Raw genomic sequence first — 21,280 nt, 5'->3', positions numbered from 1 at the left:
GTTGGCGGGCGATGGCCGCGAGGGGGCTCATGTATACGTTGAAGAGGGTGGGGCTGAGTGAGGATCCTTGTGGTACGCCGCAGTTGATTTCAGAGGCCTCGGACTTGAATGGTGGGAGGCGGACTCTCTGGGTTCTTCCGGTGAGGAACGAGGTGATCCATTCCAGTGCCTTTCCTTGGATTCCGATGTTTCTGAGGCGTTGTAAAAGGGTGCTGTGGCATACTGTGTCGAAGGCTGCAGAGAGGTCGAGGAGGATGAGGGCGACTGTGTCTCCATTGTCCAGTAGAGTTCGAATGTCGTCTGTTGCTGCGATGAGGGCGGTCTCAGTGCTGTGTTTGGCTCGGAAGCCAGATTGTGAGGGGTCGAGTGATTTGTTGGCTTCGAGGAAGGCGGCGAGCTGGTTGTTGACAGCTTTCTCGATGACTTTGGCCGGGAATGGAAGAAGCGAGATGGGGCGATAGTTTTTGAGTTCGGTGGGGTCTGCTGTTGGTTTTTTCAGAAGGGCGGTGAGTTCCGCGTGTTTCCAGTCTTCTGGGAAGGTAGCGGAGTTGAAGGAGCAGTTGATGACGTCTCGGAGGTGCGGAGCTATGACGGAGTCTGCTTTGTTGAAGATGTGATGAGGACATGGGTCTGTGGGGGATCCAGAGTGGATGGAATTCATCAGGCGGATGGTGTCCTCAGTGGAGATTGGGTTCCAGGCGTTAAGGGTGTTAACGGGGGGAGGATAGTCAGCTGATAGAAGGGTGGGTTGGCTTCCGGGTTGGTTGTCAAAGCTGTTGTGGATGTCAGCAATCTTGTTGTGGAAAAAAGAGGCTAGGGAGTCGCAGAGGGTTTGAGAGGGGGTGATGTCGTTGGAGTTGGCCGAGGGGTTGGAAAATTCCTTGACGATGTTGAAAAGTTCCTTGCTGTTGTGGGCGTTGTTGTCGAGTCGATCCTTAAATGCTGTTTTCTTGGCTTTTCGGATCAGTTGGTGGTGAGTACGGATGGCGCTTTTGAAGGCGTCCTTGTTGCTGGTGGATGGGTCTTTTTTCCAGGCCTTTTCAAGGGAGCGGCATAGTTTCTTGGATTTCTTGAGGTCCTCGTTGAACCATGAGGCCTTCTTGATGCCAAGTTTGTGTTGGCGTTTTTTCAGTGGTGCTAAGGTGTCGGCGGTGTTGGATAACCAAAGGGTGAGGTTGGAGGCGGCTTCGTTGGCGTTAGAAGAGAGGGCTGGGGAGGTTTGAAGGAGCGATGTGGAGATCTGCTCCGTGGTGATTTTGTTCCAGTTTCTTTGTAGAGTTGGTTGGAGGTGGATGATTGGTTTCGGCTTGTTGTAGGTGAAGTGAACGCAGCTGTGGTCAGTCCAGAGGAGATCCGTAGTGTGGCTGAAAGAGACATGGTTGCTGGAGGTGAAGATGGGGTCGAGTGTGTGACCTGCGATGTGGGTGGGGGAAGTGACTAGTTGTTTAAGTCCGAGGTTGGCGAGGTTGTCCAGGAGGGTGGCGGTGTTGCGGTCGTTGATCTTCTCAAGGTGGAAGTTGAGGTCTCCCAGAAGGATGTAGTCTTTGGAGGGGAGCGCGTGTGGGGTGATGAAGTCCGTGATGTCTTCACTGAATTTAGCGCGGGGTCCTGGTGGTCTGTAGAGGAGGGTGCCTCTGAGTGTGGTCTTGGGGTCGATGTGGATCTGGAAGTGAAGGTGTTCGGAGTTGGCGAGGTTGGCGTCAGAGCTGGTTGAGATGCGGATGGATTTCTTGTGGACGATAGCGATTCCTCCTCCTGAATGGTCGATGCGGTCCTTGCGCGTGATCTTATAGTCATCAGGGATAGCGATGGCGATGTCAGGGGCGGAGGAGGCGTTCATCCATGTTTCCGTTAGGAAGGCGACGTCTGGAGAGATGGTGTCTAGTAGGTTCCAAAGGTCAATGGCGTGTCTGTGGACCGAGCGGGTGTTGAGAAGGATGCATTCTAGGTGGTTGGGGTCGGGAATCTGTGGTGTGGTCGGGGCGGAGATGTCGTCGGTGCCGCTAAATTTGCAGGAGAAGCAGGAGAACGGACCATGGGTGCGTCCAGGAGCGGCTTGGACGCAGTTGGGGGCGCGACCGGGGTTAAGGGCTAGGAGGGCGGCGGCATCGTAGGAAATGCGGGGGGGTTGGGCAGCGCGAGGGGCAAGGGGACTGGCGCTGGGCGCGGTCCAGGCGCGGACGGGCGTAGACGGGCTTACCTTTGGCGCACCTTCGGCGCGGGTTGGGCGCGGTCGCTGCGCGTGAACGCTGCGCGCGGGAACTCCTGTCATATATGGATAGTGGGGGGGAGGGGCGAGGGCGCTTCAGCTGGGAGGCGGGGCGGGCTAAGGAGGACGAAAACAACAACAAAATGGAGGTGGAGGGGTCAGGGCGGCAGGAGAGCTTGGGGGGGAAACGCAAGGACTGAAACAGGGTCGCGCTGGTAAACAGAAAGCAAATTAGCAAAAGCGGCGATAAGTAAATAAATTAAACTGCAGAGTCACGCTGGCAGAATCACACTGCGAAAGGGCAGATCGTCAATTTCAGCAAGTAAAATGGGCAAAGCAGCGAACAAAATGGGCAGAGCGGCAGGAGCAAAACGCGATTATTTGCAGTCTGGAATAGATCAAAAGCGCTGCACAGACGGTACCTTATCAGCAGGGGAGCGACCACTCAGCTCGGAAGCGTAGAGCGAGTCACGGCGCTTCGAGGTGTGTGAGCGCTGTTTGTTGTCTGTGGGAGGGCGCTTCAGCTGGGAGGCGGGGCGGGCTAAGGAGGACGAAAACAACAACAAAATGGAGGTGGAGGGGTCAGGGCGGCAGGAGAGCTTGGGGGGGAAACGCAAGGACTGAAACAGGGTCGCGCTGGTAAACAGAAAGCAAATTAGCAAAAGCGGCGATAAGTAAATAAATTAAACTGCAGAGTCACGCTGGCAGAATCACACTGCGAAAGGGCAGATCGTCAATTTCAGCAAGTAAAATGGGCAAAGCAGCGAACAAAATGGGCAGAGCGGCAGGAGCAAAACGCGATTATTTGCAGTCTGGAATAGATCAAAAGCGCTGCACAGACGGTACCTTATCAGCAGGGGAGCGACCACTCAGCTCGGAAGCGTAGAGCGAGTCATGTCAAACGTAGGCCATAACCTTCACTGTATCTTCTTTTTGTTAGTCCTCAAAAGAATTTAGTTCCTCAACACTTGTTCATAAGTAATGTGCTCAAAATTATAAGTAACAGCTAATGAGCTGAGTGCAGATACATAACTTTCTAGAATCTCATCTGACCTCTGTATTTTGGATTAAAATGTGAAACGTTCCATGACAACAATAGTTTTTTCTTCCATAACGTAACGATAGCTGTTTAGATGCATACTGAAAAGAATCAATGTTACTTGATTCACTAAAGTTGGCAAATTCTTAAACTCTTTTAAGCCAATTTCCCTAGAGAATGTTTCAACAATGCTAGTTTTCTTACTGGTTCACATTCTTCCCCTTCGAAAACATCAACATAGGCTAGAAAAAAATGCTTTCTGTGTATCCCAATCCACAGGTGGTTCTCCTGTCACCGTTATAAATGATGGTTGAGGAACGATTCCTGACATTATGCTACAAAATACCAAAATACGACAAACAATGTTAGGGAAGAAAAAAACTACAAAATGAATCACTGTTGTCACACAGAAAAGATAAACAAAGTACAGTCTACTTCAGGATGTACAACAGTTATCAGCTTCTCCAATGAACTAACTGTCTCTCAAACACATGACTTTAACTTGGAAAGGAAAACAGATAAAAACAAAGTACTTCTCTTTCAGCTGATATGCAGCAGTCATGTGTGCGCTTAACAGAATAACCTCCATAACCAACAGAAACATGCTAGATGTTAAGGCAGCAGAGCTTGTAATACATATGTGATCATCCAATATTTGCTGTGTTGGAATGCAACCAAACTTATTCATACTTTCCTGGTAGCAATTAATCTAATCAGCTGAGAGGAGAAGGAAAGTGCCCAATCCAACCGATAGTGGGCGGATCCGTGAGCTGATCGTAATGAAAACAGCCTCCTCCTTGAAAATCCAATTAAATCTCAGGCAACCGAGAGAAAGGTGTACTACCCAATCGAAACATAAGTGGGCGGATCCGTTCTGCAATCAACTTCCTCCTTGAACTCTGTGAATAAGTGAAATAAACCGGAGATCTGCAAACGCATGGGAACATGCCTCAAGTGTCGTCAGTGTGGTAAAAGATCCGGCTTTTAATAAATACAGTCAAGTAAAAACGGGAGCTCGCAGTGAGGTAAAAGTACACATGGTTTATTTCATAAGTAAGCAGTACAACTTGCAATTCATAAAAGACTAACCATTGGGAGGGAGGGGGCGAGCCAACACAGAGACCCATGTTTGCGTGTGAAATAGGCCACTTTTTTGAAAACAGGTGCATATCACAATGTCCAACCTAGACCCTTGCCTTACAAACTAAAACCTCACTATACATAAAATAAATGATCCTTCATTTCCCCCACCCCTCCGATCCCCATATAAAATCCCCCACCCTGACGATAAAATAACATTACATAACATTTCATAAAAATCCCATTCCACAGGATTGCAGTTCCAAACTCCTGTCATCTAATAAAAACCTACAATCCCATCTGTCCTTCTGCAACTGTAACTACCTAACCTCTATTCTAAACTTATCCTACCTGCCTAACCTTTCCCTGGCCCTGCCCACAAAACTTCCAACATTTAACTACAAACTTCTGCCAATCTGGCCAACTTTTGAACAACCCCGCAGCACCTGTTTCAAGCGACAGCATATACAAATTTCACAAGAACCCTATGCACCTGTCCCCAACAAAATGGCCAAACCCTAAAACATACTTCTCCGAACCAAGTCTACCAAAAACCCCTAAATAAAGGGGGTGGGCGGGAGGGACAAAAAGCTAGTCCCTGCTACAATCCCAGCCACCAGGTCACCAAAACATAAAATGGTGGCTGGGAGAGAGAGGGATAACCCCTTATAGCCTTTGGGCTATCAAAATGAGTTGGGCTACGTTTGGGCTATTCCCAACGTATCCGAAAAACTTTACAAAAATGGCCACTGCCGGCTGCCCCTCCCCCTCGGAAACTGCCCAGGGGGCAGACCTCACAGGGCTCTGCTGCCACCCAAGCCCTTCCTGGGAATGAGGGGGCGAGCCAACACCGAGACCCATGTTTGTGTGTGAAAAAGGCCACTTTATTGAAAACAGGTGCATATCACAATGTCCGACCTAGGGCATTGCCTTACAAACTAAAACCTCACTATACATAAAATAACTGATCTCCATTTCCCCACCCCCACCCCTACGATCCCCACATAAAATCACCAACCCTGCCGATAACATAACATTCCATAACAGTCCCATTCCACAGTATTGCAGTATTGCAGTTTCAAACTCCTGCCATCTAATAAAAACCTACAACCCTATTGGTCCTTCTGCAACTGTAACTACCTAACCTCTATTCTAAACTTATCCTACCTGCCTAACAGTTCCCTGGCCCTGCCCACAAAACTTCCAACATTTAACTAAAAACTTCTGCCAATCAGGCCAACTTTTGAACAACCCTGCCACCCAGTAAAAAGCGGGAGCCTAGGCGGTGACGCCGCCTCCCCTTTTTTCTGCCCCGCCCTAATAGGAATGTTCCCCTAACGACTCCGGACATTCAACATCCTGGACAGCACTTCCCTAATCTCCAGCAGATACAAGTCCATACCCAAACGGGACAAATGGACTCCATCGCCTCTAAAAAACTCTGCTGTGTCAAACTTAATCTCTCCATGCGCAATCCTGAAAAAAGCCAACTCTTTGCAATAACGCACCATCTCTGTATTCAGTTTTGACCTGGCCCTGTCCACCGCCCCAGGACTGAGAGCACCTCTCCAAACCCTATGCGGAATAAACTCCATCCAAATGACAGAGCACCCGGACCACTGGTGCTTCAACCGGGCCAGGTCCCATGCTTCTCATAAGGACCATACCCTTCTCCCTGACCATATAATTTTCCCCCAGGTAAATCAACAAAATGTCAGGCCACCTACCAGCCACCAACATACCATTCAATACACGAAGAAGTTCCTTCCACAGCATGCCCCCTGACCTTTCCACAAAACCTTGAATAAATCTTTATTAAACCCAAATTTTCTCCGAAATAACTGGCCCATGCCTGGACCTGGGCCCACTTCACAAATGAATGTCCATGAACTATCCATATGGTCATCTCCCTGGCAAGGGGGCCAGTAACTGAACCTGAAATAGAAAAACTGTGCGAACGGACGAAAAAACATAACTTCGCTGTATCCATTCTGCAAGGCTGCGAACATAACTCTGGTAACAGTCCGAATACCAACTTCCCAACCTCATAATGTCCCCGGCCCCCTGTTCCTGGCATCAGACGCCACCCCAATCCTAAAAGACTGTGTCCCAAAGCCCTTGCTGTCCCAAAGACAAACCCCTCTGCAGCTTCCCTACCTATTCATCCCTAGCGGACTGCCGATCGACCATCTCCACCACTACCCTATTGTCAATCCTGAAAGTTACTCTCTTGTGGGCCAGTCATGCCCCCCACTGGCAGTCGAACATGGTGATGTAGAGGTCTCTGTCCTGTCAGCACCCTACTCCGTCATCTACAAAAAGTCCTCCCTACTCTTGTCCCCACAACACCTGCATCTCATGAACTGTGACTTTGTTTCTGGCATATATTGTCTCGAGCAGCCCCAGCATCTGCTGCTTTTAACAATCAGCAAACGAACCTCCCTCAAGTGGGAATCATTTATTTATTTATTTTTGCACCAAAGGCACTCCAAGTTCCCTCATGATCTCTTTGAAGCTGTCCAGTGCTGCCTGGCATTCCGTGGAGTTTGTAGTGCTGACAAAGAAAAAGTCATCCAGATAGTGCGTTACCAACTGGTGACCCGTGTGCCTGGGAAAAAAAACACTGGGGGAACGTACTGAAACATTCGAGTAATGCGCAAGACATAGAGCCGGCCACCAGTAATGCCTTGTCCACGTACCATTCACCATTGAGATGGATGCCCAGGAGGACCAATTCTCCGGATGGACTGGAAACAATCGGAAAGCTGACCATATATCGCATTTTGCCCCGTCCGCTGTTGCACCCGTTGTCACTTACCAGTGACATGACCACGTCAACCGAATAATAAGACACAGTGTGTCCTCTGTGTTGTTGATAAAATCATGAACCGAATTGCCTTCTGGCCATAACAATTGCTGGATTAACATCAATTGCCCCTGTTCATTTGGCCCCGTCCGCTGTTGCGCCTGTGGTCACTTACCATTGACATGGCCACGTCAACCGAATAATAAGACACAGTGTCCTCTGTGTTGTTGATAAAATCATGAACCGAATTGCCTTCTGGCTATAACAAATGCTGGATTAACCTGAATTGCCCTGTTCCGTCCCGGGAACCATGCCAACTGGAAAGCCAATCAAATTCTTCCACGGCCATCCTGCAAATAGGCCCACCCTGCGAGCCTCACACATTTCTTTGTCCAATTGTCTTGCACCCCTTCCGGGTGTTCCCTTGCTGATTGTAAATTGTCTGCCCATCACCCCACCCTGGGGCCCATGCAACCTAAATGAAAACCGTCTGTAAACCCGTCCTGTAGCGCTTCCGCAGCCTTCTGGGTGTTCTGACCCTGTAAGGCGGCCGATAATTTGCCCTCTCTAACTGGCGTACCAGCCCTTTGGACCAGCCCCTCTAGTCCCCGGACCCACTCGAAAGGCTGCTGCTGCTGTCCCCCCGCTTGTGGCCCCCCTTTGTACCACTGCTGCCCCCCTGACTGTGGCCCTCCACCCAAAGCAATTAACCAAGGTGTGTCGCAGTATATGCTGGCATATATTAGAATAGCTGCCGTCCAGTTTTTGATAGTGAGGGGCACCCTTGCCCGCTTTGCTAATTCTTTTGATCCTTCTTCAGGGCGCACCTCCCTGTGCAGCAGCTTGTGCATTTCCACATACTCCCCTTTTCATATGCGCTCTTTAGTGGCAAACATCAGATGTGCATCCAATGGCTTTGTTACCCCCATATAGGGCAGCTTCTTCATTTTCAATTCCTTGCTCTCTAACTTTACGTCCAACTCTCCCGTCCCTGCTGTCTCCGCGTCACCTGCCTCCTTTGACTTCGAATTGTCAACTACACTTACCGCGATCTTGCCTGCGTCTTTCGTGCCCACTCCCACATCCCACACGTATTTACCTCTGCTTAACCTCCCCCTCCTACCTGCCCCTTCCCCGTCCAATCCCCACCGAAACCATCACAGGTTTCACCCATCTGTCCTGCGTTTTACCTGGCTCCAAGGGGGGTGCCCGTCTTGCTGCAGTACGCCTTGCCACAGGAGCAGTCGCGTCCTCCAACCTAGCTGTCCGACATGTGGGCTCTACCGGGTGTCGTGACATTTGTAATGTACTAGAAAAACATTATTCGGCCCCCCGCACTGCCCACCTCACTTTCCCCCAATCCTGCTCATAGTCTAACTCTATGGGCTCAAACTGCCCCCAACTCCTTTCTAAAGGAGGCTCCGACTGCACTCTCCTTCGACCTACAACATTAATGCTATGCATGGTCATGTGTTCTCGATGTCCCGTGTCCCGTTGGGGCCATCGGTTTTTGGGGCCAGTGAGACCATTCTGGGCCTATTTGCGCCGGCTGCTACAGGCTCCCACGCCGGTACTGGGCACGCCGGGCGAGGCTCCACCCTCACTTCGCCTCAGCACCTATGAGCCACTCCCAGCTCTGACAAGTCTGGGTCCCCGCCGCTGTTCTGCAGCCTGCAACAAAATGGGATGGTCTGATGTGCTGGGCCTAATCTCCTTATCCCTTACTTCCCAATTCCTCTTCTTACCCACTCCCAAAGTACCAGCCGCCCAATGACACCCCACTCTGCTAAGGTCTAAAGCGACCCCCCAACCCTGTCTACCTCATTCTCGTTGCTCCATTTAACCCCCCAAGGCTCCTAAATCTACCAGGCCCTGCCGCTGTCGTGCTGGAGCCCTGACCCCCACCAGACTCCCACCACCACTGACCCCTCACCAGCTGCTCCCCCTGCCTGGCCCCCAGGCCCAGTGACCCCCCCTGAGCCATATAGGCATCAATATGCCCCACCGTGGTAAAGCCCAGTACCTCTTCCTTCCATGATGTAAAAATATCTAGGCCCTTGCCCCTCTACCCCCTGCCCCCTCAGCTGCTCCCGGGAAACACCTAGCATCCCCCCACCCTACCCTCACATCCCGCGCTTCCTCCAGCGCCTTGTGACCCTCGCAGGTGAGTAGTGCGCTTTACGAATGTTCTGATTGATTGATTCCACTCACTCAAAAGGAGCAGGCAGCATGCTCAGCTTAAAACCCTCCTCTGCCCCTCCTGAACGTGGCCCTAAAAGGTCCCCCTGCTCGCCCCCACTCGGCAAGCACTCCTCAAGAGGGGCAGCCCTGCTGGTGGTACGAGGTGTCCCCTTCCCCCCTCTCCTCGTTCAAAAACTGCACCCGTGCCCTGGGAGCCTTTTTCTCCTCTCCTCACCGCACACTGCTCTCCTGGGGCCCGGCCAGGGAACCATGCGGCCCGCTCCTCCGACGGGCCCGCCCATATTCTCACTTGCCGAAGCCTCCAATGTGCCAAGAGGCTCCGGTGCATTCCCCCCCTCCAAGTGTGGCTGCTCTCCATGTATTGGAGGAGCCCCAAACTTTTGGAGACTGACCGGGTAGATGCGTGACTCGCTCCACCTGTGGGCCCTGCTGCAGCTTCAACGCATACCAGAGGCTGCGGCTCCGGACGGCACCCCGGGCCACCTGTACATTACCCCTGCAGCCCGGGTAACTGACCGTGCTTCACCCTTTTGGGGGACGAGCAGGCCGCGACTGCGGCCACCACCCCGCAGACACGTAACCTCACAGGGCGCGTGTTCCCCTAGACCTCCGGCATCAGCACATCAAGCCGGCCGGCCTCACTCAGCAACTCAAACTGCCTCCAAGACTCTATAGTCCTCTCCAGCCATCTGCAGGCAAATGCTCTACCCTCAACTAATCACAAAGCCAATTAAAACAAAAATCTAATCCCTGACAAAAAGTGAATCCCTGCTATGCTCCCAGCCACCAGGTCACCAAAACCTAACATGGTGGCTGGGAGAGAGAGGGATAACCCCTTATAGCCTTTGGGCTATCAAAATGAGTTGGGCTACGTGTGGGCTTGTAGTAGTGGGCCTCAGTAAGGCCTACCATTGCTAGGGGTTCGCCCTTCTCTGCACAGAGTCCTCAGACCATAGAATAAAAGTTGGCACAGAAACTGGAATAGAAAATACATGATTTAGCAAACCTCATGAGGTGGAACTACATTCACACAACACCCTTCGGTAATGTATGAAGTAGCACACTGAATGGAAGGAGCTTGGTCCTTTTATACCCACATACGGGCTCAAAAGAAGGCGGTACAAGTACAAGAAGAAGGTTTTAGGTACATATAAGGTCATACAGAAAATGCACAGTCAACAAGTGGGAGGAGCTAACAGTTTCTAATTCTGGTGAACACATCCTCACAGTTACAGACTAACAGCAGCTGCATGGACAGCTGCAAGCTCAACTGAGTATGTGCGAAGCAGAAGAAACTAAATATAACCTGTCTCTAGGCAGATTCCAAGAGTAGACAACAGCAAAGTAGGACAGAGAACATGGCACGCACGTGGTAGCACATGGCAAACAAGATGGCTGCCAGAAATACAAAATGGATTCCACAAAACGGATAAGATAACCTCTAAATAAAGGATGGCTTCTGCTAATGCTAACCCAATTGCTGTCAAATTACAACAGACGACCCTTTTAGTATTAGCTGAAGACAGTCGTTTATCTGGGGTAATCTAGATATGCATCCTGTACATCGATGCTCATCAGTTCAGTGACCTTTTTATTTAGCATTTGTTGGGCTTTCATTTCTGCAACATTTCTCTTGCCAGGTGTACAAGCAGTGATGCAAATAGAGCACAGCATTGGACTACATTGTATACATATACAGCATGTAAACAGTATCACCAATAGTATACATAGAAAAGTCAGTAGCTTCCAGCCCCAAGTAATAAAGAGTGTCCACATCCAGTTTGAAAAAGTCCATGTACCAGTCTCTGGGTGAATTTTATGTTATGTTATGTTAAAAGCACTTTTATAGCGCACAGCTGCCCCAGCCAAGGGGCGTCCCGGCACTTCATAGAGAATAACAAACACAACACAGCAGCTACGGATAAAAGTGCACGGAAAGGAGGCTAAGCTGAATGAGGGAAGAGATGTGTTTTAATAGCCCTCCTAAACTTCAGGAGCTCATCCATTTCACGAATATGGAGCGGAAGGGAATTCCACAATTTTGCGGCCAACACCCCGAAGGACCGACCTCTAGCTCTGCACAGCCTAAACCGAGGAACAGCTACCAAATTCTGTCCCAAGGATCTCAAGGTTCGGGCAGGCACATAAGGCACCAAAAGATTGTGAAGATTCTGGGGGGAGGCCAGCTTGAGGATCTTAAAAGAGAGGCACAGGGTCTTAAAATGAATCCTCTGTGCCATAGGCAACCAGTGCAGCGAACGGATGGTACTTTCCGCAGAGCAGAATCTAGGTAAGCCCACCAGGGCTCTGGCTGCGGCGTTCTGGACACATTGCAACCGAGCAATCTCTGGCTGATTGGCTCCCAATAGGAGCGAGCTGGCATAATCAAGTCGAGATAAAATGGAAGCCTGTATGACCAGCTGCCTGGTGGAAGGATCAAAGAACCTCAAAATAGGTCTTAACCCTCGTAAAATGCCAAAACAGGTGGCCGCCACTTTTTTAGTGTGACCACAAAAACTAAGGGCAGGATCAAGCCATACCTCCAAGTTTTTTTCACTCCAGAACAGGGATGGGAGTCACACCCAACTCAGGGGGCCACCATATATCACCCCAGAGGTCAGTCCGCTTGCCCACAATCATGACCTCAGTTTTTTTGGCATTTAACTGGAGACAGTTGGCATTCATCCAGCTGGCCACTGCAGAGTCCATTCCGGAATCTGGGGGCGTCAAGGTCGGAGTCACCACTCAGGACGACCGCCAGCTGAGTGTCGTCAGCATACGAGACCATGGTGATGCCCCATTGCTTGACGACACCCGCCAGCGGTCTCACATAAAGATTGAATAATGTGGGACTCAACGACGAACCCTGCGGCACACCCAGCTGCAACGGATGGGACTTGGACTCAAAAGGTGGAGTGACTACTTTAAAGGCCCGGTCAGCAAGAAAGGATCTGAACCAGTCGAATGCAGTTCCCGATACACCTGCCTCACCAAGACGTTGAAGTAAAATCCTATGTGAGATCGCGTCGAACGCGGCACTGAGATCCAGTAGGAATGTCTGAAGCAATCTTATGCAGTTTAGAGATTGCATCATATACTGAAGGCGAGTGATCCGGAATGAAAACACAATAGCTGCTGCCGATGATGCGTCATGCACCACCTCGATCAGCCAAAATCACATCTAGCACCATGCGATTCTGGAGTGTGAAAATCCTCACAACTTGGAGTTCCTCTGTAATGTTCCCAAGTGCCAGAGCTGTCTGGTTGGTAACAGCTTCCACAACTCTAGTCAATCGTCTTATATTTCTGCTGTTTAATGCAGCATCCACGTAGAAAAACAAACCCAAATTGAAATCAACGTATTGTTGTAGAGTGGTGTCAGTCTGGTCCACTTCATCAGTACCTATTGCCCTCTTATATCTATTTTTGGAAATGTTGTTGAATAGTTTAAAGTCCAGATGATACGATGCGGGTGCCAAAAATACAGGGGGTAACAGAAAGGACACGTAGCAGACCCTGACCACTCATCAGGTAGTTGATAATATCCCTTATTGTCACAAACAAAGTAAGTATTATGCGAGGCTATAAAACTGTTGTTATTGGCACCTTCAATGGTTAGAATTACAGTACATTCACTTCTCCCCACTGGAATTCTCCCAACACTACTAATACATAAATCTGCTTTAGCTCTTGTCACAGAAATCACAAATGGTCCATTGTTCTTTATAGTTCTCATATTCGTGAAGACATATGGTGTCGAAATATTGTCAGGTTGATACTCTTCTCATTTCCATTTGGTCCCTTTAGCTTGAGGATAACCATATTTATCTTGGTAGCATACTTTATTAAGGTGAAAGTTAATCCCACCTACTGAAGGCTTTCCAGATGCAAACAAAAGAGCATACCAAGCTTGAGAAGAACCATTGTGCGTGAATGGAAGAGGAATAAAAGGTATTCCTCCCTTTTTCTAGTGAGCAGGTATCATTCCACACACCCAACAGTTGGTAGTATTTGTGGCGTTATGAGTATGATGCAACATCTGGATGAATGTATTATTTAGGTAGGATTGTCGATGCTTCTGTTCATGGTAGGGAAGCGTAAAGTAGTGGTGTTCAACTGCTATTGGAGTAGTGGCAATCAAAAGCTCTCTAACAGGAGCCACTTTCTCAACATACCAGGTAATTGCTGCCATAACCACCATAGCACCAACAAACCCTACAGCACAAATGATCTTCTTAGCACTAGGTTTACCAAAAACAACAGTCGATCTTTCTGTAGACATGATCAGCTCGTCGTTGAAACAATCGTTGGATCGCTTTAGCCCTGGGCAGCCGTTGATTTCTTCACCGAGGGTCAAGACGGGTGTCACTACACTAGGACTGCCCCCCCCCTTGCCACATCAGCATTCTGTTTCACCAACCCAGGGCAGTAGCTCAACCAGTCCTTTTCGGCAAAGCAGATTCTTTCCTTGGTCTCAGCTGATATCGGGATTCTCCAGAAATCGTGTGGTCCGGGAAGACTTCCGCAGATTAGTCAGGTGAGATAGCTTGACCTTTCTCCGTCTGCAGAATCTCTCGATGGTCGGTCAACGCAGCAGGTTCCACAAAGGTAGGTAGTACTCTCTTGGCGTGAGTACTATGGACCCAAATCTTTTGATTCGTCACTCGACCTGCAGTCCTTGTCGCAAGGAGCACTTGCTCTGGTCCTCGCCACCTTGGCTCCAAGCTGTTCGATCTGTCGAAGACCTTGACCATCACGTGGTTACCAGACGGAGTTCGTGGGCCTCACCTGTAGATCTGTCAGGAAGAGCTTATCGAACCTGTTGATGAATAGAGATCAAACTGTCAGTTAACTGTGCCAAATAATCATTCATCAGAACACATGGAACTTCATGTATGGGGCGTGGCTTAGGAACTCCCCAAATGTACATCGGTCTTCCAAACCCCACCTCATATGGTGTAAGCCCAGATCGTGAATGTGGCACCGATCTTATGGACAGCAATGCCAAAGGTAGTGCATCAAGCCATTTCAGAGACGTGGAAGCCAGTATTTTCGCTAACTTCAATTTCAAAGTAGCGTTGTACCTCTGCACTAATCCTGCTGATTGTGGGTGGAAGACTGCATGGAACTTCTGTTTGATTCCTAATCTTTTCAGGAAAATACTCAACAACTTGCTCAATAAAAGGAGGTCCGTTGTCACTCCATAAAAGTTTGCAACCACCATATCTTGGGAAAAACTCCTTTAGAAGCACCTTCGCTGTAGTGAGAGCTGTATTATCCTTTGTAGGGTATGCCTCTATCCATTTGCTGAAGGCACATACCACTACTAGGACATACTTCAAGTTATTGCAGCGTTCAAGTTGGATGTAATCCATCTGCAAAACTTCAAAAGGTGCAGTCGGTGTAGCAAACCCTCCTGTAGGAGTCCGTGTCCCTTTATGCCATCGCTCAGCTTTAGACTTCACTATGTACAAAGAAGTAGTGGTTCGTTGCATTGCAGTCTCATGAGCTACGCGATCTGCAAAGGCATTGCCTTGTCCTGTCTTATCAGTTACTTTCTTGTGTGCACTACACTTCACAATAGCTATCTTCTTTGGATATGTTAGTGCAGTTAAGAGATTATGCACTAATTCTCTGTGCATTATCTGCATCCCGTGGGACATAAGAAAGCCTTTTTCCTTCCAAAGCAGGCCCAAATCATGGGCCACTCCAAAAGTATAGCGGCTGTCTGTATAGATATTCACACGCAAGTCAGTGCTAAGTTCACACAATCGTGTTAAAGCTATTAGTTCAGCTGCTTGAGCTGACTTCTGAGGTATACGAGCTGTTTCCATTACTGTCTGAAGTAGCGTAATTGCATATGCAGCTGAAGTTGTGCCATCTAATAACTTCAAACAGGACCCATCAACCCACAATTCTCCATCTACATCTGAAAGGGGAGTATCTTGTAAATCAACGCGACCCTTTGTCTGTTCCTCTGTAAGAAATATACAATCATGAGGCTCCTGTGACTGAGACTGAGTCACAAGATATGTCAAGAAAGTGGCTGGGTTTAAAGTCGCACATCTCTTTAGGGTAATATGAGGGGCCAACAGTGTCAATTCGTAGCCTGTCAGACGAGCACTAGTCAAGTACTGCGTTTTGGTCTGGTTTAGAAGGGCATCTACTGCATGAGGTACTAGCATCAACAATTTATGTGACAAAACTATCCCTTCACTCTAACGTATGGATAAAGCTGTTGCTCCAACTGAACGAAAGCACTGAGGCAATGCATGAGCAACAGGATCAAGAACTGCTGAAAAGTACGCATCGGGATGCTGCTTGTCACCGTGTGTCTGTACTAAAACCGACAATGCACACCCATCTTTCTCGTGTACATAGAGTGTAAAAGCCTTTGTGTAATCTGCAGTGCCTAACACTGGTGCAGAACAAAGAGCTTGACGTAACTGATGAAAAGCATTCTGACATTCATCTGTCCATGGAAGGGGCATTAGAGTGTCTTTAGTCAAAAGCGCTAACAGGGTTTAACAATGTGTGAAAATCCTAATGTCCATTGCCTGCAAAATGAAGTCAAACCAATGAATGCAAGGACATCTTTCTGAGTGGAAGGCACTGCTGTGTGTCTAAAATTGCTTGAATGCAATCTGGTGTAAGTGCACAGCCCTCCTTAAACAGAAGGTAACCAAAGTAGGTTACCTTCGGTCTACAATATTGCAATTTCTTTTGTGACACTTTATGATGGCGTGTAGCAAGAAAAAAAAGCAAAGACAAAGTACACTCTTCACACAATTCAGGCATATCGGCTGCCAACAAGATATCATCGATATATTGTATGAGAGCCACTCCTTTAGGCAAAACGAAAAAGAATCAAGCTGTCTCTTCAATGCTTGACTGTAAATACTAGGACTCTTAGTATAGCCTTGAGGAACTCTACAAAATCTATACGATTGATTATTCAAAGTGAAACCGAACAAATATCGGCTATCAGGATGAATAGGAATCGAGAAGAAAGCATTCTTCAAATCGATTACAGAAAATGTAGTTGCTGTTGGAGGGACCAGGGTAAGCAATGTCTTTATGTCAGAAACCACAGGGTACTGCGGTACTACAATCTTGTTAACTTCTCTCAAATCAATAATGAATCTGTAAATCCTAGTATCAGTATCTTTTTCAAAATGGGAAGAATCGGACTATTGCAAACATTGTAAGGGACTTCTTCCACAACCCACACTTTAATCAAATCATGTACAATGTGTAAATGCTTCTTCTCCTTCTCGAGAAATTTTATACTGAGGCAATCTTGGCAATGAAGCACCCTCCTTGACACTAATATGTACTGGCGGAATGACCATTTGCCCTACATCGGTGTCTGAAATAGCCCACAAAGTACTAGGAAGTGAAGCTAATGCAATATCCTCTTTTACAAGACAAGATCTCTCAATCACAGGGTAGTTGTCATTCAAAATAACACGTACACCTTCAGGAGAACATCGTATCATAGCCCTGAAATATTTGTGCATATCAAGACCCACAATATTGTCTGGTGTGTTTGGAGAGAGCAAAAACGGACATGGATCAGTAAATGTATCAACATGGAATGCAAGCGGTTGTGATAACGGGCTAAGGGAAGGTGTTCCATCGAAACCTATTGATGTAATGGTTAAGCCAGACAGGGGAGCCCTAGGAACCAAGTCTTTAGATAAGGCGCTACGAGTTGCTCCTGTATCAACCAGAAACTGATCAGTAGAACCCAAAACATGTGCTGTTACATAGGGACCCCTCTGATCTACTGGAACTTCAACTGATTCCTTACCCCATCCTAGGCAATCCTATGCATGAGCAGAATCTTGAAAATCAGAGGGCACATAGTGGGACAATTGATATTGGTTCCGAAATCAAAAATGTTAAACCCATCCTGACCACGTGTATTAGCATCAAACCTAGCACGATCACCTGTTCTTCCTCTAGGCCCTGAATGTCCTGAAGGATTCCTCATTTGTCCCCGTCCACGTGGATACTGCTGAGCACTCAGTGCTGGACAATCGGACAAATTCGAACGAGTATAAGAAAGAAAAGACGAACCATAAGATCCACGTCCACCTCTATCACTACCTCTAGAAGGCGGACCATAAGCCTGAGTCAACATAACCTTCGTTTTTAACTCTTTAGTCTTCTTATCCTCATTACCCTTTGCTTCTAATTCCTGGCGTTCATAATACTGAGCCATAGTCAAAAGAAAAACCGAAGAAGTGGTAGTCCTAGAACTCTCACTGGCCTTTAGGTGACTAGCTATTCCTGGCAACAAATTGGCGACATATTTATCAACAAAGAGATGCCTGCCCGTGTCATCTGTTAATGACTGGCCACTAAAATCGTGGAACGCATCCTCAAAGCGTGTAAAGAAATCTGAAACTGATTCATCTGCCTTTTGCTTACACGACGAGAAATACAAAATGGATTCCACAAAACGGATAAATATAGGATGGCTTCTGCTAATGCTAACCCAATCGCTGCCAAATTACAACAGGCTATTCCCAACTTAGCCAAAAAACTCCTGGCCACCCCCCTCCCAAACTGCCCAGGGGTAGACCTCACGGGGCCCGGCTGCCCCCCAAGCCCCCTTACCCATCTCCGACATATATACAGCCTGTATTTCAAAAGAAGCCTATCCCAAAACTGCTCATCATAAGCATTATACAAAAGCAGAGATGAACATAACAACTTCTTGCTTGTGTCTACATTGAACAATAACAATCTCTATACGAGCACAGAACATAGGTGAATACATTTAAAAAAGTAGTACATTTGTATAAACAAAAATATATAGCATGCTCAGAATAATTCTGTAAATGAATGCAAGTATCCATGAAGACCTTTTCATGCTTTTGGTTGCAATTTCAATAACATATCTTTTTCCTTTACAATAGGGCATGTGACCTGGAATGATTACCCTCTGACTCCTTTTGTATTTCCTTTTGTCTGCAAATATTATCTGGGCAATCGGTAAGGCTTTCCTACGTTCTAAAGTTTTCTGGAAAAAAATGCACAATCTTATAATGATTAGGATTTTCATTACATTGAAACATTTTCCATTTCAATAGTATTCCCTTGATTTATCATGTTTTTATAGCACAGTTCAAATTACATAAATCATCTATTATGATGACTGTTTCCTATAGGGATTATTATTTGATATCATGTGAGGTTTAAATAGGTTAGAGTATACCCTTTGCCAGAAAGGTTTAGATTCTTTAATCATTAGGAGCACCAATGATAAGCTTGTTACATCAGTTTGTGGTGATGGACATGGTGCAGATTCATCAATTGATGGTGGAGGAGGAAGCCATTTGTAAACCACCATCAGTTTGAGTGAGCCTGCCACAGATATTCATACACTTCATCTTCAAATGCTAGATCCTGATTTAGAGTAGTGTGGCTTAGATACTCCATTTCAAGCACAATGGATGTCCTATCAGCCGTATTACAGTGACTTAGGATATAATGTACTTCTGTTACTGAAGACAGGATATCTGTCATATTTGTGACAGAGTATTCCATCCACCAAACTCCAAGCTTTTGTCTTGGCATAGGCCTCAGTTTTACCCCTTTTGTTTGTCCTATTTTGTTTTTTGATTAGATATCAAAAGCAAAGAAAATTTTGGAAAAATACACCTTGCAGTGCAACCAAGACATAAAGTGATGCAATAAGGATTACTGGTTAAAAATAACTTTTAAAAAAAACACCCGTTGGCATTGGCAATATGTCTTACTTAAAAACAAGCACTGACAATACTTGACAAGGTCAGTAGGTTTGGCTTGTAACTGAAAATACAAGCTAGACATAATGGGCTTTGTTTCATGTTGCACACTTAGCCCTACTAATTACTGTTTTCTTATCCTGCACCCACAAAAGACATGCAATGTCAATAAACAAAAAGAGCACAATGATCCACCTCCAAATTTGGCATTCACATGTCCTCTCTTTTTTGAATGGCTGCAGTTTTAATATTGCCGGCTGCAGTACCTTAGGCTGTAGAAGAGGTCCCTAGAGTCAGAGATAGGTCTTTGAGTTAGAGGACACCTATGTAACACTAAAGGGACTCTCTGACCCAGATTCCAGCGCACCAGAAGGGGCTTGCGTTTGAGAGGGGGAGGAGCCTGCAGCACTTGATAGGCATTGACAATTCCCACAGGGCACTCAATGCCTTTGCAGCAGTAAGGAGACTCTCTGCCGCACATTCCGGCGCACCAGAAGGTTCTAGTGTGTGGCAGGGAGAGGAGTCTGTAGTGCTTCAAAAGCCCAGATAATTTCCTGCAGCACGGGCCTCGCCCAGGTTAATGGCAGGCCCTTCTTCTGCCAGTTATCGACCCGAAGAGGCTGGGCTGGGCCAACCCCTTGGTTTGTTTCTGGGCTCTGGGTAAAGGCAGGTAATGTGCAGTTCTAGTTCCACTAAACTAACATTTGGGAACATTTTGCTACTCCACAAGTTATTGCTTGATGCAAGGGGATAAGAAAGGCTGCCTCATCCAAACTGTTACCTTCCCCAGTGCTTTTAAGTCTCTACTATCAATGATTTTCTGGCCTGGGCGGTAGTGGTAGCTCCATCCCGGCGATAAAACATAGGAGGAGGTCCGCTGACATTACAGGGAAACCAAGCCAGACAGACTATCACTTAGTGCTTGGATTCCATCCTAACATGGTTTGAATGATGTGGGGGATTTAATTATCTCACTGAAAATGAAATTTGAGGCTATTTTGAAAGCTAAATGAAACCGGTTATCTCCCAACTGTCCTCTATTGAGCTAAACTTGAGGCGCCGTGAGGACTCTAAAGATTTGTACATCAAAAAGATAGGAGTGGGTGCCACTTCGGAGCAGCGAAAGTCTGAAAATGCTACCCTCCATGCCACTGACGCAGTTTCTAGTAGCACTAGCACTCTTTCTACTTCTGATCTGGGTTACCGCCCTGCCGCAATCAGAAGGCCTGGTCCCAGGGATCGACTTTAGGTCACCAAGGCTGGCATGAGAAAGGACGCTACACTTCGGCACATCACAGCCATTGGGGGTCGATGCCTCTTGGACTACCTTTTAGCGACAGAACCTCTACATTACATCTCGCGCCTGCTTCATCTCCTTATGTGGTCGTTTTGGCTAATGTTCCTGTGTTACCTTTGAGGACTGGTGAGACAACCGCTGAAATGAGAAATAGGATTGCTTGTTGTCTGAAGAACAAGCTTAATTTTTTCCAGTACGCCCTGATTGCCCTGTTAATTATATGTTAACCGTTTAAGGGATTGGGTGGGTGGGGCCAAGCAAAAGTGTTTTAAGGGGGACTGTGTTGTAGTGAATTTCTGGAGTCCCCAACAAGTGGGTGGGTTGCTGTCCCAGGCTAAAAGGGCCTACCCCAAACAAAATCAATCCATCTTCTGCCACTTTCTTATTTTTATAACACTTTGGCACTTGTGCCGAGGCCCCTCCTGGTTAGATCAAAAGGAGACCAGTCTTTGGAGGATGCAACTTCCAACCATTTCACACCACTCTCCACTTTATCTGAGGTGGATTGACTTCCAGTTCTTGTAGCTGGCTCTAGTATCCCGCAAAAGGTAGTTACTTGTACTGGTCCGGAGAAATCCCAAGCAGAACCTATGTCCAGTTAGCACTTTAGACAATGTTTATAATAGAAAAACTAGAGAGCAATGGAATCTATGGTGATAGCTCCACTGAGAAGATGCATACCAGTGGCTAACTGAAATATTTCTATTCTAGTTGGAGGTGACTTTAATAACTGTTTTGAACCCTCAGCTTTAACTAGGGATATAGCAAGTCATGAAGACCAGCAAAAGGGAATGACGCAACAACTTGGGCCCTGTATTCCAACTACATCTAAAGTTGCCTTACAAATGATAGAACTCTCATCTTCATGCAATTTGAGAGCAAGTAACGG

The 21,280-nt window shown here is 47.3% G+C and overlaps 1 protein-coding gene and 1 long non-coding RNA gene across 2 annotated transcripts in view; one reads left to right on the top strand and one right to left on the bottom strand.

The window, feature by feature from the left end:
* Positions 1–21,280, bottom strand: part of LOC144769191 (uncharacterized) — a 186,219-nt gene that overhangs the window by 121,643 nt on the left and 43,296 nt on the right. The gene's annotated exons all lie outside the window — the stretch shown is intronic.
* The window catches only part of LOC144769185 (C-type lectin mannose-binding isoform-like), a 252,972-nt gene that overhangs the window by 209,446 nt on the left and 22,246 nt on the right, over positions 1–21,280 (top strand). Inside the window, exon 5 of the mRNA XM_078653203.1 lies at positions 18,264–18,339. Coding sequence (XP_078509329.1) covers positions 18,264–18,339 — 76 coding nt within the window. The remainder of the gene's footprint in view (positions 1–18,263; positions 18,340–21,280) is intronic.

This window comes from Lissotriton helveticus, chromosome 1_1 (genome assembly GCF_964261635.1).
Source record: "Lissotriton helveticus chromosome 1_1, aLisHel1.1, whole genome shotgun sequence".
In the NCBI taxonomy this organism is placed as follows: domain Eukaryota; kingdom Metazoa; phylum Chordata; class Amphibia; order Caudata; family Salamandridae; genus Lissotriton; species Lissotriton helveticus.
This window is presented reverse-complemented; position numbering and strand designations above follow the sequence as displayed.